Source organism: Labrus mixtus, chromosome 4 (genome assembly GCF_963584025.1).
Source record: "Labrus mixtus chromosome 4, fLabMix1.1, whole genome shotgun sequence".
Taxonomy (NCBI): Eukaryota; Metazoa; Chordata; class Actinopteri; order Labriformes; family Labridae; genus Labrus; species Labrus mixtus.
Window position 1 is genome coordinate 6412097 of NC_083615.1, and position 18665 is coordinate 6430761.

The 18665-nt window shown below is 41.3% G+C and overlaps 1 protein-coding gene across 1 annotated transcript; it reads left to right on the forward strand.

Moving 5' to 3' along the window:
• Positions 1–1776: 1776 nt before the first annotated feature.
• On the forward strand, positions 1777–18534 carry tbc1d2b (TBC1 domain family, member 2B). The gene is made up of 14 exons (XM_061035416.1): positions 1777–2183; positions 2957–3107; positions 5637–5811; positions 7137–7288; positions 7453–7706; positions 11136–11558; positions 11719–11829; positions 12042–12238; positions 12743–13237; positions 13321–13438; positions 13712–13897; positions 15601–15722; positions 15858–17075; positions 17144–18534. Exons 1-13 carry the CDS (start codon positions 1782–1784, stop codon positions 16051–16053), a joined length of 2982 nt encoding a protein of 993 aa, XP_060891399.1. The 5' UTR covers positions 1777–1781; the 3' UTR covers positions 16054–17075; positions 17144–18534.
• Positions 18535–18665: the final 131 nt, after the last annotated feature.

Genomic DNA, 18665 nt, shown 5'->3' on the forward strand with positions numbered 1-18665 from the left:
CTCAAATATGGCACCTTTCCGAATAAATATGAAAGGAAGCAGTATCGACTTGTTTTCGCAGTCAGATTTACAGCTTTGCGTAGCGTGAGTGGGATGTTCCACGCTTTATCTGAGAAATATTTGGCTGGCAGGTATCAGATTTTCACATGATTATCTGGGTGAAAACATTTAACATGGAAAAACAAGATAGTCAGACAACACATCAGGACGATACATTGACACAGTTTGATGAAACATGAGAACGACAGCTATAACGATGCAGTGAGACAACACAGCAGGAAGACAGATATAACATTTATATTTGATCTATTGATTGATTTGATACTTTCCCAAAGCCTACATGACGATTCAAAAGTTTAGCACAAAGTCGATAGGGAGAAAGTTAAAGTATTCATGGAAACACCTCCCAGGATTTAAACCCTGAACCTCTTTGCCAAAAAGCAACAGTCCAAACCATCACCAGTGTACAAGTGTTAAGATTTTTACATCTTCCTTTACAGTACATATTAGCATTTCAAAAGCATAATCCAGACTTCAGTGGGAGAAAATCAGACTATTCACCAAACAGGGAAAGGCCCAACCAGGGATTTGAACCCTCGACCTCTTGCTGTGAGCAGGCTAACAGCCCAACCCAAACACCACTGTCTGTTTTACAAACAGATAACATTTTACATATCAACACGTGAACAGAAGCACACAAGTTGCAATGAAATAAACAGGCTGCTTAATACTCTCTATTTAACTTGTCTCTAAATCATCCCCAAAGGTAACCTCAACACTGTCTTCATAATCCTGACATGTAGGTAAGTTATTATAGAAATTCTGGTTCAAATTGACCAGATGATGTGGAGAAACAAGGAAACTACATCACAGTTTAAATTAAACAATAAAACCTAAAAAGAAAAAGTCATGTATGCACCTTTCTGGCATTTAGACCATTTTTGAGCACTGAGCAGGATTGAATCATTGATTTAATGGGATTTGTGTTTTAAATCAGTCCTCAAGAGATTTAAACCTCATAAGAGATTTAAAAATCATACTAATACATTCACATTCACTTTATAACTTGCTACAGCCAATACATTGATAGTGTTTTTAAATGTCACATAAAAATTCAGACATACAGTAGAATAGACAGTAATAAGTTAGAATAATATCCCCTGAAAAAAAAAAAAGATTAACCTTTTTAATCGACACATTATTTTAGTTTCACTCTTAGAGGAAAACAAATATTCTACTAAATAAATAACTTGAAATAAATACATTAATTAATTAGTCTAAATTCCTTAATAGTCACTGTTTTCGGAATAATCCACATTTTTTGGTTGACTTTCCTTCTTTTAATTAAAAAATGTATAATGGTTCATCGCAACATTAATGTTAATTAATTAATTACTTACTTAACTCAACTGTAATATTTACAGTCTATGATCTAAAACTGACATTAAAAACACTGTTTTTAAGAATAGACTTAAAAAAAAAACCTACCAAGTTACTTGACGACGCCCTTAATAAAATGGATATTATTTAGGCTACATGATGACTAATAGTCTACCTCTTTCATTTAACATCAAAACAGAAATTTTACAATTTATGCATTTTGCACTTTCAGTTAAAAATGTTCCTCGTTCGGTTTTTCTGCACTTCTGGTCAAAAAGCGCCACCTAGCGGCACACCTGTCCTAAGAAACCACTTACACGTCGTTCCGTCCTCCACGTCAACGTTGAAGTAGACTACATTTCCCATGTTCCCCTTTGCCAAGGAGTCAGGCAGTCATGCGGATGGAAACAAGAGTGGGCATCCGCTGCGCTGCTGGGCGAAGAAGAAAGTTCGAGGGGAAGATGCACGGAGAGGAGGATGGCAGCGACGCGAAGTCGTGCTCGGCTGCTCGGGTCGTCTCCTCCCGGTCTTTGGATGTGGAGGAGCTGGAGGGGGCGAAGGAGCAGGCCTCCAAGCTGTGCGGGTACTTGAACAAACTGTCCGGTAAGGGGCCTCTGAGAGGGTACAAGCCGAGGTGGTTCGTGTATGATCCGAGGAAATGTTACTTGTATTACTTCAAGACTCAACAGGACGCCCTGCCGCTCGGACACATCGAGATCGGAGACGCGTGTTTCAGCTACGACGTGGAGGGAGAGGAGGGTCAGTTTGAGATCCGCACAGCCGGGAAGGAGTTTTTGCTTAAGGTGAACAAAAAAACAACAACTTTTCAGCATGTTCCCAGCTCTGCTTTTGCAACAGCAACTGCACTCTGTTGTCATTTGTCACTTCCTTTCTCTTCGCGCAGACACACCCATTCCAGCTTCATTTATTCTCTGCTGTGATTTTGACAACTTTCAGGAGAAAGCTGGCTGAGCAAATCACTTCCACATGTAGGTTATGTTTCCTACTATGTTGTTTTTCACCCCCAGACTGGAGCTCAGTCAGCACATAGTTCAGCTGATAGGAGTCCACTGTTTGGAGATGATGTTAGGCTCAGATTGACATGAGCTCATCAGGCCTCATGACCTCTTTTGCGCTGCAGAGGGTCACAGCTCCTCATGTGATGGTGTGTTGGGTCTCCTGTGCTGCCATGTGACTGCGGTGATGGGTTAACACAGGTGTCCCTGGTTTCACTTCGAAAGTCTGCATCATCTGTAGCAGATGGTTAGAATGGTTCAAACAAAAAACAGCATGCAGAGCCTGAGGATGGAACTGAGACTGAAACCAGTGGCTGTGTCCAGGTTCACATGACACATCTGAACAGTGACCTGCTATTTAAAGGCCTCTTCTTCTAATTTAAAAAATATATATTTTTGGATTTAATTTAGCTCCAACAGCTTGAGTCACATTCTTAGCGAAGGTGTCACTCAATCGCAGATTTTTGTTTCCTCTTACACATGATTGTGTGTAAATAACATCATATCTCTCTCTGTGTGTGTGTGTGTGTGTGTGTGTGTGTGTGTGTGTGTGTGTTCAGGCTCCGAGCAGGCAGGTGATGCATTTCTGGCTCCAGCAGCTCCAGCAGAAGCGATGGGAGTTCAGCAACACACGAGGGTCCGGTCAGAGAGACAGATGGAGCTCCCCGACTCTTGCCTACCCGCCTACAGGCCTCGTGGGCAAAGACAATGGTAGGGCACTAGGCAGGGTCACTAACACACACACACACACACACACACACACACACACACACACACACACACACACACACACACACACACACACACACACACACAAATAGACGCACATCGCTTCAGATCCCAAAAAAAATAAAGGGAATCAGGTTTATTTTGAAGCGTGTTCACAACGAGCAGGTGGTTGATGTATAAAAAGACGTTTAAAAAAAAAAAAAAGCAAACGGAAAGAGAAGAAGAAATAGAAAAAGCAAATAAACTGCACTTCTCATACTGTCAAGAAACTTAAATAAAAAAGAATAAATTAATAAAAAAAAACAAATACAACATATGTACAGTGGAGGATTGGAAGAGCTGAACAGTTTGAGCAGAAATATAGACGATAGATGGGGGATGTCACAAAGTAAAGCGTGAAATCAGACACAATGTAAAAAACATTTTCCCTTTATTTAATATTGTGAGTATGTTTGTTGGGGTTGTTGTCGATGCTTTTTTAAAAACTATTTAGTCATATCCAGACACTCGCTTTAAGTAAACACCTGTATCTGATGGATTAATAATTAAACTTGTGTTTTTGATACCAGTATAGAACAGCATGTGGGCAGGGCTGTGTTGATTAAAGCACTGATTAAATTATCAAATGGCAGATAAAAGATGTTAACAGCTTCCTTAATGCTTGGCTTGTTTGACTTTAATACATTCATCAGCTCCAAAAAGACTCCCACACACATGTATTTATTTTTAACTTGTCTGTGTCTCTTCTTGAAAAAATTCAAACATGTATTAAATCAATATATGGCTGCGAGTTAGATAGTGTGCTGGATACTCCCCCCCTCCCCCCGCTTTGCACCTTTGTCAGGTGTGAATGAATGTGTAGGTGTGACCTCCGGTGTAAAAGCACTTTGAGTAGTCAGAAGACTAGAAAACGAAGCTGTACAAGCTCAAATCCATTTACTGTATGGACTTCTGCTTTGTTATGACGCTTCCTAAAACGTGAGATACCTTTTGCGATGTTAGAAATGTAGACTGTATTTGGTATATCTAAGCCAGGGGTGGGCAACTGGGCGGCCCGGGGGCCACGTGCGGACCCCGTCAAGGTCAATTTTTATATATAAATCAATTGGAAACGTGAAGAAAACAGGACAAAATCTGCCATGAAATAGTGAAAACCAGAAATTTGTCCGTAATAATATTTGATCACTGGTATATGTTGAGTTAAATTTGAGACATAACTGACTGACGTTTTTGTATTCTACAATTTGGCCCCCTGGCAGTGAGAATTAAATGAATGTGGCCCTTGCTGTGACCAAAGTTGCCCATCCTTTATCTAAGCGAACAACAGTTATAGAAAAACAAGAGTAGGCATGTTGTTGTTGTTTTTTCTCCTGGTCTATTAGATTGTATTTAACTGAAGGCAGACTTGTAAAGGATTTAACTGTAGCTCATATCGGTATTGGCTCCGATATTGATGTAATTCACATAATGGATATCTGACTGACGGAGCCGATCCACGTCACAGATCAAGAAACTCGCACAGTCTGGCTTTGAAGACTTTCAGTCTCCATCAAGAACAGCTCCTTTATATATGATCTGAAGTCCAATTCTTACACTTCCTGTTTGCATGTGGAGCCAGCACAATGCAACAGCTTTGTTTAGACCTTACACATAATACCAACAACATTAATAACACTATTAATTATGATTACAAAAAAAAAAATCAGTATCAGAACGTATGTATTGGCATCAGATCGGAACTGGAAAAAAAAAAAACCGGATAGGTTTTCTTTTTTTTTCTCTAGTATTCAGTCTTCATTTTGTCAACACTGATCAGCACCTCCACAAAACAAATCATCTCAAATTTCAAAACCTACAAATAAAGAAGCCGTTACTGGAAGTACAAAAAAAACCGATTTTGAACACTGAAGTTCTTGAGTATTTCGATATTTAGGAATGTTTTTGCTATCTTGTGTAATTTCTGACTCAGAAGTCCTTGACCGTTTTTCATCTGTGTGAACTCTGATGAAATGTGCGGCTGCTGCTACGTTGTGTAGAATCAGCAGTGTTGCCTTCACAGGAACTTTGCCTCCAGCTGTGAAGAGGTCATCAAACATTTTATGTTGTATTAGCTACTCATTGCTTGAACTGTTTTGCAGTTTTGATAATAGGTGGCACATGTTCAGAGAGGAGAAAACTTGAATATATCAAGTCAGAGGTTTTTTTTTGTAATCAGAATTGAGGAACTGCTTGGACATAAAAAGTGACTCCACTGTTCCAGCTTATCTCATACTTGGTGGAAGTTGTATGTTTTGCCTGCACACACCCACAAATGCCACAAACTGTATTTCCTGATGGTTAGAGAGCCACTCAAACAGAAGTTACCACAAACAGAATCTTTTTGGTGAATTTACACATGAAACTCTCTTCATGCTTGGATCCATTTAGGGTGATTACATTTGGATTTAAATATAAGCAATGGGATAATAATTGATTTCTAATGGACTCTTGTGTGTGTTTTTTTTTTTTCAGATTTGTTAGTCCTGGAGAAGCTCAGCACCAGCCTGGAGAACATCCGCAGTGACTTTGCCATGGAGGCAGAGTCGGACAGCGGGGGAAACGTGGGGATCCATTCGGCCAGAGGTCCTTCTGCTGCTTCCACAAACACCCTCAACTTCTCCTTCAGAAACTTTGGTACAGAACTCAGGTAGGCCCGGACAAAAGCGTTTGCATCCTATTAGGGTGTTTTTTTTTTTTTTGTAGTGCCAACTTGTTGTTTTTTTTGAAAGCACGTTCCATTTCAAGCCTTTGTTTTGAGTCCCAGCTGAACAGGCACAACTAGTTTGAGCAGTGTTTGAAGGAATGAAAATCGCCTCTTCACCGCTTCATGCAGCAGAGGAAATGGTTACATCCCTGCTTCGCTCTGTTGCTCTAGCATACAACCATCAACAGTTCCTCTTCTGAGACGTACATCACATCTATGCAAATGATGCAACTCTCTGAAAGGATACAAATGTGACATGGTTTGAAATGTGCTTTTTTTTTTTTAAGGTTCATTTTTGGGTGTTTTGTGCCTTTTTATTGTAGAGATAGTACAGTGGATAGAGTTGGACATCAGGGAAAGAGAGTGGGGAATGACGTGCGGGAAAGGAGCCAAAGGTCGGATTTGGACCCGGGCCGCCCCTCTTGTAGGACCACAGCCTCCATACATGGGGCGCGCGCACTAACCACTGCGACACTGCGCCACCAGCGTCCCTTTAATGTCCTTTTTATTCGTTATCGAAAGACGGATTAGTTGTAAAGGTGCCGATGAATCAGGGAGCATTTGAACTACCTTTTCATATTTTTGTGGCAGTCAGATATCCCAACTTTAACATTTGGTTTTAATCTATTCATCAGTGATTTTTCTGCATGAATAAAGTGACCAACAAATACAAGCAGCTGAATTTCAAAGAGGTTTAAAGAACATTGGAAACGTTGTGTTTGTGTTCACATAAAGTGAAGTGAGTGATCTGTAACTGTGCCGCTGTGGATGTGTCTGTTGATAAGAAAATGAAGCTGTTTGTTCTGGTAGATAGACGTGAGAGGAAATCGTGACTGAAACACTTCACTTCACTGATCTCACATTCAGAGGTGTTAAAAATAACACACTGGTCTGTGAGCGCTTGTGTGCAGAATTCATTTTACACTTGCTGGGACGACAAAGGCTCGAGTGTTCCCTTTTTATGTCATTTGATCATTGTTTCATAGACACTGTGTCTGTGACTTGTGCTCTCTGTGAACCTCAACATGTTGATGTTGTAGAGCTGTTTTGTTTATTTTGTTTACTTGTCTCTGGCTGCAGCGCTGGTGCCTGGTTGTGAAAGACCTCCACACTGTTTGTGCTAATGTTATGTTCCTAAGTAGCACACTATCAGGTTTCCCTGTGGATGAAAAAAAAAAAAAAAAAACATCTTATATTGTTGGTTGCACTTCATGTCCAGCACAGTTTTTGGTCTTACTCATCCTCCTATCTGGTTTCTGTTCTGTCAGGAACTCCATGTCTATCCTGCGGCCAGGGAGAGGAGGGGAGAGCAGACGCAGCGTGTTTTACACTGGCAACAGCAGCACGGAGGAGTGGGAGCTTGTGGACGCTCCATCCAAGGACTTCCCTGAGCCCAAACATCATCAAGACACACAGAGACGTACGCCTAATCTCTACTGAATTATTAAGCCTTAATGTTCAAAGCTGTGACTAACTCTCAAATAATGCAGTTTTCTCTGCCTGCTCCAGTCTCCTGAGTCCCGTTTTGAGTGTTTTCTTGTTCATGTCTACCACTTCACATAAACTGTTTTGTTCTTCTCTTAGATTCCTTCGGGTCAGCGTTTACTTTCGACTTTGTGCGCAACTCCTCCCGGCCTCGGAGGCCTTTGCTTCGTGACATGATGGCCCCCGGGAGGTTCGGACGGAACGCGGAGACGCGCAGCGCGGAGTCCTCTCCGGTGGAGGCAAACTGCGGCAAGCCTGTTGAGATGCAGCTGCGCCTCCAGAGTCAACAGGAAGAACTGAGCCGCATGCAGCAGGAACAGGCCACGCTCAGAGAGGAGCTGGCCAGTCAGAAGGTAACGTGTCTCACTCCCATGGGCTCTCCCTTTGTAAAAATGAAACAGAAAGCATGCTGTGGGTCTGTAATCTCCAGGATGAGTTTGGGGAAATGGCTAGTTTTCTGTTTTTTTTAAGCATACTAGCCACGTGTGTGTAGCCGAAGTATGACACTTTTGATTGGTCAGTTCCCCGATCAGTTGGTGGAATTTTTCACCTGAGTTACCTCTATAAACCACTCGAAGGCTTTAGATCAGGGGTGTACAAAGTGCGGCCCGAGGGCCATTTGCGGCCCTTGAGGGGATGTTTTGCGGCCCGTGACTTCAAATGAAGAATCAGAAGATTTTGGCCCGAGGCCTCGATTACGATTGGCACATTATCTTATTTTTCTTTTTCATGTTAACAAGGGCTGAACAATATTCCTAAAATAGAAAATGTTCAGTAACATGTATGTTGTTGTTTTTCTTTTAAATCTACAGCTTTTACTATTTTCCACATTTTTTTGTAAACTATGAAAAAAAAACTTATGCAAAGTTTTTGCAAACAAGCGGACTGTTGTTTAACCATTTAATGACCTGAGCTGAATGCAGAAAGCTTTTCCAAAATAACCACGTTACAGGCTTGATTCTGAGAAACAAACAAATAAAGTAGAACAGAGAAATCTAAATATTTGATTTCCTTTAATTAAAGGGTTTCTTTAGCGAGCCTTTTGATTCTGATCTACAAAGCCGTACTATTTTGTCAACTATGTTTTAAAAAACAAAACCTGTGGCCCGCGAGTGATTCTAACACGACAATTTTGGCCCGCAAGAAAAAAAGTTTGGACACCACTGCTTTAGATCTAAAACACCAGGTCTGTTTGGAGGTAAGCTGATGGACAAGAAGACACACTGAGCAACTATTTTGGTTCTTGATTCATCGTATATCCATGATTCCAGATTCTTTGTCTCTTTTTCTTTTTTAGATTTAGTTTGGGGCTTTTTGCCTTTTATTTAGATACGGGAAAGAGAGTTGGGAATGACATGGAAGGAAAGTAGCAGCAGGTCGGACTTGAACCATGTGCCGCCCAATTGGCCCCTATACATGAGGCGTGACCTAACCACTAGACCATCAGCGGCCCTGATCCCTGTCATCTATCTGCATCCCTAAGTGATATTTGAGGACAACACATTTGGCTTTGTGATTTAGGATTTTTGGATTTTGTCTTGATTTTATTCAATTAGTGATTTCTTATGAACCGAATAACTAATCCATTAATAGATGAAATAATGTGAGAACACGTAGAAGTTGCAGCTCTGAAGTTTTGGTTCAAACATTGTGTCATGTTATGAGTGGATTGAAAATCCTTGCATGATGTATCTGTCTTCATAGACAGATTTCTTTTCTCCATGTCATTTGCCCCGTTTATAGAATCCTTTGCATTTAACAAAGAGAAGCATTTGACATTCATTTAAAGTAGCCACTTGGCGGGCGGGGGGGCCAGTGGGTTTTCAAGATCACTGCCCCCACCACCATCCTAACCACTGACCCAGGAACATTACTTTTGATTTTGAAAATAACCGTACATGAGTGTACAATCCGAGGGGAGGGAGTGACAGCAGTGAAGCTGTTGGGGGTGGCGGTCTTTCAACTATGAGGTCTGAAGGCGTTTAAGAAATGTTGATGTTGCAAAAGTCATTTATGACATGGTCTGAAAAAAAATTCACCGACAAAACACCAGAATCACAAGAAAGATGTGTGAAATGATGAATCATGGTAATGTTTTTCTTTGTTATTGTTTTAAAGGCTGTATTTGAACTTGCCAAAGCGGGCCAGTGGAACATTTAATCAGCTGGCACAGAGTGTTTCATTCGGGGGTCTGGGCCAGCAGGGTAGTTCTAATGTTGAGCAGAGTTGCCTCTAAGCTCTTCTGTCAATACTGTCTCTTTGCAAGGATACCAAAAGTAGTAATAGTCATTATCAACTTCATTCATAATGAGGAAATGATCGACCTCAAAGGCTGTAATAATAAGCTCTGATTGTATTTCATTCAGCTCGGCTCTGAGGTTGTGGCGTCTCGCTCTCACTATAACGAGCAGACAGAAATGATTAGTCATGCTAGTCAGGCGGGAAACAAGGAAACTGCAGTTCTCCTAACAACAATCCCAGCTGTGTCGTCCCTCCCCTTACTCTCTGTTCTTGTTTCAGTGTTTTGAGACGAGCTGATTGGCCGTATTGACGTAAATGCTAGCTAGATGAAAACACAATGCTTCCCCTGCAAAGTGGTTTTTAACTGCAAGCTAAACCTTTTAACGAGCATGAACTCAGTTACTCTGAGTATGTGAGTCAGCTGGCTGCTCCTGCAGAACCGTTCCTGGAAATAGTTTGTCACTGTTCACTTCTGGTGGACCAAAGCGCATAGTGTAATACGATTATTCATCGTTGTCCACATGCATCCTCAGGTCGGAAATTAAGTTGGTACATTGACAAAAACTGAGTTTTTGAGTTGACACACAGGCCCAGTGTGATAAACATGTTTTAATGCTAGGTCTTTTGTGTTTCAGTATGTGCAGTATCATTTACCTCTGGGTCCAGACCCCATATGGGGTCGCATGGAAATCAAATGGGGTCCCCTGAAATTTCCAATTGTTGTTCAATCCAAAATATACTGTAGCATTCTTCCTAAAAATAACTAAAGTGCTACTACACCCTTAGCCCATGCTAAAATCGAACAAACTTGCAGTATCTCTGTCTGTCTCTTACCCATGCGTCATGCGTCCAGCAGTCATTTCCAGCCTTGGTAATACACGATCACCTGGCTGTGTATGTCTTGCACTGAGCAAAGTAAAATCCCCACTTTGTGCACAAATCTCCTCCTGGCTTCTCTGCCTCTGTCCACAAGAATATACATGAAATAGCCTTCATCGTGTGGTTTAAAATGTATGTTTACGTGACACACAGTACCCAACACTATCGCATGATTAAAATAATAATAGTTTTAGCAACAAGTCGTATGTTTTGGATGCCTGGGGTCCCCAGAGTTTAGTGAAGTCAATGATGGGTCACGAGCCAAAAAAGGGTGGGAACCACTGCCTTAATATTATTCTCCAAAGCTTTTGTTAGAAGGTAAAAAAAAACCAACAGAACGTGATGTATTTCCTTATGGATGTTGTTTTGTGCTTTGAACGTCCTACATTTAGGAAAAATCTCAGTTTCAAGTCTCTTGATATTAGTTAAAAAACATGGATTTATATGATATGACATAAAAAAAAGTCAGTCAAATAAAAGCTAAAGTTCCACACGCTGAAATGAACTTCTTTACAGTTAGCTTCTTGTGTCTCTTCATCGAGCAGGCGAACAATCCTGTAACATGGATTTTAACATCTTTGTTCTTTTGAATGAACCGTGTGAGAAGAATTGAAGCGTGGTCTTCACTCTGATAGGCGATGTGATCTCCTTTCTTCCACCAGGAGCTGGTGAGACTTCTGCAGCAGACTCTGAGAACGTCACAGTGTGACAGGCAGCCCGTTCGACTTCCGGCCCCGGCTCCAGATCCCTCTGCAGCGCCGGACCAGACTCCAGGCTCATCAGTGGCCCAGGAGGAGATCAACCAGTCTGAGGCCCTGCTTCAGGAAAGAGACGGACAGATCCATGCACTGTGCGGTCACATGGAGCGTCTGGCCCTGGAGAAAGAGAGTCTGCAGCAAGAGCTGAAGGGCCTGAAAATAAAAGTGGGGGAAATAAACGATCAGCTTGGGATGCTGATGGAGACGATCCAGGCCAAGGATGAAGTCATTATAAAGCTGTCACAGGACAGTGAGCAGAGCGGCAATCCAAACGATGGCAGTTCATCGTCTCCCCTCAGAGATCAGCAGGAGCTGGACATCCTTAAGGTACAAAGGAGTCAAATCACAAATGTCGTCATAGCATGTTCATGTGGTCTATAAATGAATGACTTCATGGCATTCTTTGGTCGTTAAGTAAGTTGTATTTTAATTCCCTGGTTTTCTATTAATGCCCTGATAAACTGAGTGTGTGTTTCTCTGATTTCAGGACAGTCTTCAAGGCTACAAATCCCAGAACAAGTTCCTGAACAAAGAGATCCTGGAGCTGACAGTTTTACGCAGGAATGCGGAAAGTAGAGAAAAAACTTTAGAAGCAAAGGTACTTGTTTTTTTTAATCCATAAATTACTCTACTTATGGAAACAGGAAGTCTGAGTAGCCTCTCGGGGAAGTCCACTATTGACCTCAGCTGGTGCCCTCTTAATCTAAGAATGCAAAGCGGGAACAATGAATGGCAATAACTATAAATGAGTCGTGATTCAGTCACCAGGTGTAATAAAGGAAATGTGTTTTTCTGTTGTCTGTGCGGCAGTGCACGGCCCTGGAGGCAAAGCTGTGTCAGGTGGAGAGCAAGTATCTGGTGCTGCTTCAAGAGGTGAAAACCCCGGTGTGTTCGTCTTCAGAGCTGAGCCCGACCCACGAGGTCATTTCAAGGTTGTTAGAGGACGCACTGCAGGCAGAGAGCTCCGACCACCAGGAGCACCCCATCTTTAAACCCAATTCAGTCAGGTATGGATTCTGCATCCCGTGTTTTTATGTGCTGCTCATATTGGAAAGTATGTTTTCAAATTCTCTCCTTTCAAAAAAACCAAAAACATTTATTAGACTTTTTCCTGAAAATAAACAGACAAATGTAAATTCTATAACATCTCAAAGTACTGAGACTCTGAAAAAAATTTAAAAAAACAAGTTTTAGAAAAACGGGTTTTACTAAAGTTGTGTTACAAGGAACAGAGCCCTCCTGCTTCCTCTGTGTCCTTAGACCTTAACAAACTGTCATCAGACTAGTTTTGCTCTTACAGCTGCACTCGTGTTTTCTTGACTGGAAAAACTAGCTCAGCTAATTTGTATTTCTGTCATGTCTTTTGGGGTTGGACAGACTCTATTTTTGACAATTTAGGCAAAGACGGTTCAAGTAGATATCTGTGAAAGTGTTAATGACTTTAAAATGAATTGACCGTCACCGACTGATGACTGTTTTCATTTTCTCTCTCTGCCTCGGTTCAACTCCAGTGAGTACGACGTGTACGGCTTCAAGACCGTCCCCGAGGAGGAGGAAGAGGAGGAGAAGCTGGTTGCGAAGGTGAGAGCCCTGGAGCTCAAGTCGCTCTCCATGACGGACCAGGAGGTGTCGGTTGGTGTTAAATGGGAGAACTATCTGGCCGGCACCATGAACAGAGACCTGGTGCGCTCCCCTGAGCTCAAAGCCCTCATCCGCTGCGGCGTTCCTCACGAGCACCGCTCCCAGTTGTGGCGGTGGTACGTCTCCATCCATGTCAAGAAGTTTCGGGACCACCTGGAGCCGGACTATTACGAGACCTTACTCAACGTAGCCCGAGACAAACCCAACCCGGCCTCCAAGCAGATCGAGCTGGACTTGCTGCGTACTCTGCCCAACAACAAGCACTACACCTCCACGAGTGCAGGGGGCATCCAGAAACTCAGGAACGTCCTGATGGCGTTCTCCTGGAGGAATCCAGATATCGGCTACTGCCAAGGACTCAACAGGTACAGGACGGGTCGTGGTTTATCTCCTTCTCTACTTTAATGCATTTTAACGCCTTCTTTTTGTTTGCATGTGATTCCTTCAGACTGGCGGCTATTGCCTTGCTCTATCTGGACCAAGAAGACGCCTTCTGGTGCCTCATAGCCATCGTGGAGGTCTTCATGCCAAGAGACTATTACACCAAGACTCTGCTTGGCTCACAGGTAAAAAAAAAAAGAAAAAGTTTCACTATAAATTTGAGGGGGGATAGGTTTCAGCGTCCTGACCGGGGTTTTCTGAGGTGTCAGTGATGTCATGTTCATGTGGGTACTGCTGCTGCTCATGACTGATGGTGAAAGGAATGCAGCTCATTAATCGTTGCTGTTTGCTTTCCTCCTCTCTGCTGGATTCGTTCCCCCTGTTTTCACCCGCTGTGGAGGTGAAGATCTCGCTCACAGTCTGGAAAGCGATCACATGTTGTTTGTTGTTTTGTTTAGGTCGATCAGCGTGTGTTCAAGGACCTGATGAGTGAGAAGCTCCCCCGGCTTCATGCCCACTTTGAGCAGTACAAGGTGGACTTCTCCCTCATCACGTTCAACTGGTTTCTGGTGGTGTTTGTGGATAGTGTGGTGAGCGACATCCTCTTCAAGATCTGGGACGCCTTTCTGTACGAAGGTCCAAAGGTAAGAGAGAAGGAAACTGTAATCCTTTAAACTTGTATGCTTATATTTGTGTTTTTAAATGTTTGCTCTAAAGGAAACTCCAAAAATAAGATGAGCATACATTTGCAAAACTACTTTTTTTTATAAATGTATATATATTTCTTCAGACCTCAGGTAGAGTTACAAAATGTGTTTTAACATGAATAAAAAAATGCCTCTGTTGATGTTCATTAGATCTGCAGATCTTTTAGCCACTTTTAGCTTGTTGTTTTGGTGTCACAGAACACATGTTGCTGTTTTTAAGCTTACAAGTAAAAACAAAGGTTATCTACTGAGAAGTACCTACACAGCTAAACATCTAGAAGCAGAAGAATTAAACCTGCAATAGCTGCTTGTGACCACTTGGGGGCAGTGGCAACAAGCCTTGAAAGCAACAATATCAAGCTTAAAAAATATATTTTTCCTTAAAGGGGCTATGTGTAACTTTTTACATGTATAAATCGTTTTTTATCGCCCATTAATAAGCGAACGGTTAACTGATGTGAAAAAGTAGATGTTCACCGTCTATCTGTGTTGCCTTGTATGAAGTTTTTCCCCGGGTCGTATTTTCCGCGAAAGCTCCAGGAAGTGACATTTTATGCACGTTCTCAACGTCTTCCTCGCTCCGCTCCGCTTACAGAGATCAACAGAACAAGCTCCTCACACACTCCCGCTGTCAGCCTGCAGAGACTGTCGTTTGTAGGATGGAGAATGAATACAGACACACAGACTCCTTCACAGACTTTCACATGTGTATGACCACTCACCTCCTCTGTAAACATTATGTCGGTAAATATCCAGCGTTTGGCGGCCGATGATGACGCTCGTCTGTGTACGTACGAGCACGTATGACGGGCGCGCGAGGGAGGACGAGCAACAGGTTACTGGTGCAGTTCGCCTAACGGCCATGCGGTATCGCTGCAGACGCAGAATTTTTGAAAGTTACATATAGCCCCTTTAAATTGTTGTTGCAAAGTTTTTTTTATTAAGTTTTATTATCTATTTCAATCCAGGAGATGTACAAGAGAAATAAGCATTCATTTAGTCACTTGAATTTTGGTCTATAAACTCTACTTTACGTTTTTAGCTCAGTTGGTCTTGTCCGCTATCTGCTGAGGAAAATATCAGGCCTCAAGCTTCTTAATTCTCTACCTTCTTGGATGGAAGCTTTGGTTGTTTCCTATATGTATTGCATGCTGTAGCAAAACAAAATACTGACAGCTGAACAAAACGGTGAAGTTGTGTGGGGGAAACTAAAACTATAAGGGAAAAATATGTATTAATGCTTTTAGGGCTGAGGGGATCTGCTCAGTCAGGATAATTCTCTGTGGCTTCAACAATCCCAGTTAACTCTATTCCATAAAATGTGTGATGATGTGATCCATTTATGATGTGAAAGATACAAATCACAGCCACTTTGAAGATGTAGACCCCTTTGAGAGGTCTGAGGTGGATTTGGACAGTTTTCACTCTTTAAATTAACATTTTCTTCATTATAAAAAACAATGAACAGTGCCATGTGTTCAGAGTTAACATTGATGTCTACACGTTCCTCTAAAAGTGACTAATACAGCCTTCAGTCTTCTAAAGAGGCGTTGCATGTCCAGGGATGAGTGTTATATTAATATAAACGGTCACACATTCATGAGACAGATTTCATAGATTTGATATTTTCTTCTCCACAGATCATTTTCCGCGTCGCCCTCGCTCTGTTCAAGTACAAAGAAGAAGAGTTTTTGAAGCTGCAAGATTCCACGGCCATCTTTAAGTATCTGAGATACTTCACACGCACAATCCTGGATTCCAGGTACAGGAAATGCTAACGGTGTTTATAAAAAAAAAAAAAAAAAAAAAAGCACAACATTTCTGAGAGCCGTGGTGTGTCTCAGGTAACCTTGGAGCATATTACATATACGTTTCTCTTTTTTTTTCTCTTTTGCAGGAAACTGATGAACATGGCTTTTGTTGACATGAACCCTTTCCCCATGCGGCAAATCCAGAACCGCCGCTCCTTCCACCTGGAGAAAGTCCGCCTGGAGCTGACCGAGCTGGAGGCCATCAGGCAGACGTTCCTCAGGGAGAGAGAGACGCGTCAGGACAGACGGAGCTTTGTCAGTGACGACGAGGAAGATAACTGACCTCAAGCTTTTTTTTTTTTTTTTCAAACGTTCTGGTCTGAATGTGAGAAAAGCGAGAGCGACGTGTTCAAGCTGTAAGAGGGACTTTTTTTTTTTTTTTCAGGAAGGATCTTTGGAGTTTGTCTGAGAATCAGAGCTGGAACAATCGACTTTTCTATATCACTTTGGATTCATATCTTTATGAAAAGACCAAAAACATCACAAGCCGAACAGGCTTTCTATCAGTATTCCTGCCTTTGTTTTGTAAATGCCTCTTTGTTGTATGCTTATGTGTTTCTGTGACAGCCAAAACAGTATGCTCTTCAACCTTCAGATCAAAGCAGCAGTCCGATTCAGTATTTTAAACATGGCTGTGATTTGTTTTCAAAAGCTGGCGATTTAATATCTGAAGGAATGATTTTATTTTTTTACTCTTTTCACTATGATTCAGATTTGTTTTCTTTATATGCCTACAGCTCCCTTCTCAAAAGTCTTTAACCTTAATCTATGTTTTTTTTATTGGTTTGCTTGATGCACTTGAAACATTTCTGCTGAGATCCACGTTCTGCTGAACTCCCAGTTTAAGTCTTAAGCGCCGTCTCATGAAGACGTTCACGGTTTGTACTTGTCACTCCATCCTTCAGGTGCTTGTGGTTCGAAGGTACCGGTACACACAAAGATTGACCATGAAATCTTAAAACCAAAAAATAGAATCTACTCATATAATCACATTTAAATGGAGTTTTCTTGGATGTATTTTTGTCTCAGGATTCAATTGAAATACGTTGAGTCACTGTGTCAGACAGTTTTGATTCCTCCTGTGAATCTGACCTTGTTTGGCGAGAGTTTGTTTTCTATACTGAAGTACCACTTTTTACTTAAATTCTCCCGAAAACACTTATCTAAAAGAAGTTCTGCATTTTTATTTGTGTACCAATCACTGGAGATGGTTACAAGAATAATTGAATAGAGCCCTTCAAAGGACTTCTGCTCTGAAGTTAAATATTTAGTTTATCTTTCACTCATGTTGAATTTTCTTGAAGGTGATGAAAAGATGATGTTTTCCGGTCTAAAAAGCCTAATTCTGGAGAATAACAGAACATCTTTAAAGCTGGGATAACTGTTCTTGACCCTTTATGGTGTATTTGCAGTTATTGTCCTAGGGGGGGCAGTGTTACATTGTTCTTACAGTGTTCACACTAGTTCATAGGTACATTTCACGCTGGGTGATTTAAAAGTTTTGGAGACAAAAGAGGCTATCTTTATGATTGTTTGGCAAATACAGAGATATGAGTCGTACTTCAGGAGATTATCAGACACGTGTAGGGACATACAGCAATAGTCATATTTCTATTTTCTGCATCCAGGTACTTCTAATCTATATGACCCATTCCTTATTTCACTCAATGAACTTTTTCTACCATTTAAAAGAACAGACGGTTTATTCAGCAGGAGTCTTCTACAGGTGTACATGTTTGTTTTTTTTACCTTGTCTTTCATGCTGATTAGATGTTTACTCTGTGCTGTAACTTTGAATTCCTTGTACTTTCATGTTACTCTTTTTGCTGTTTACAGATTGTTTTTTTTTTCCCATAAGAAACCAAATTGATGACCTTTGCTACAGAAATGTCAGCCGAGGCCTTATCCCAAACATTGAACCTGTGAACAAATGGCAGAAATGCAATGTGGTCACTAGTGTAGTGGTGCCTCAAGAAGTGGGTATACTCTTAATCTCCCCCCCCCCCCCCCCCAAATGTTTTGGAGAGGATAAACAGCCTCTGTTATGAACGGTTACAGACTACTCCGACATATTTAATTTGTGTTTACTAGCCAATTAGAGACGGAGTAGGGAGAGTCATCCCTTCACCATCAGGGAAAAAAATTGCAGCATTATATTTAATATTGTCAATCAGTCAGTGGAGTAAATCAGAGGAGATTTAGGAGTGGGTTTACCCTATGGAGACTGAAAAATACATGGGTACACTCCGTATAGCTGCACTACACCACTGATTGTGGTTGATTTCATGATAGAAATGTGAATTTAAAAAAAAGATCCTGCAGAATTGAAAACACATTTGCTGTATTTTAAAGAGAGCAGGTCTCTCTAGAAAACCAAACTTTTAAGCATGATCAGATTTCTCTTTTATCTCACTCTGTGAAAAGGCTCATTCAATGTCTTATCTCAAACCACGACTTCTTTTCTGAGGCTGGTTTGTTCGCTGAACTTCACATTGAATAAGCTACACTTAATTGTATCATCTTTTATTTCCTTTTCTCTTTCTTTTCAGCAGTGTATTGCACAAGTGATGAGTTCAGACTATTATAGGGCACTTCACTTTCTTGTATGTAAATCTCTGTGGTATCGTCATGTTCGCGGTTAATCTGTATCTTAATGACAAAGTGCTAAGCTTTTGCTTTACAGCATTAAGTATACCCCAGTTTTTTTTATTCTGATACCAGTTATAAGACTTTATATTCAATAAAAAAAAGGCTGACTGAATGTTCTCTGTCTCATGTGCAGGTGTTGAAAAACTCAAACACTTGCTGTAGTAATCCCTGCCTCAGAATAAACAGCTATACATGCCTGTCATCTTTATTGATAGCCTGCCTCCCTCATGCTGCAGTTTCATAAT

Coding starts and splice junctions, on each gene's coding strand:
- tbc1d2b (XM_061035416.1), top strand. CDS start 1,782: ATGGAAACAAGAGTGGGCATCCGCTGCGCTGCTGGGCGAAGAAGAAAG. Junction 11,830..12,041: donor AAAAAACTTTAGAAGCAAAG/GTACTTGTTTTT, acceptor TCTGTGCGGCAG/TGCACGGCCCTGGAGGCAAA. Junction 13,898..15,600: donor TTCTGTACGAAGGTCCAAAG/GTAAGAGAGAAG, acceptor TCTTCTCCACAG/ATCATTTTCCGCGTCGCCCT.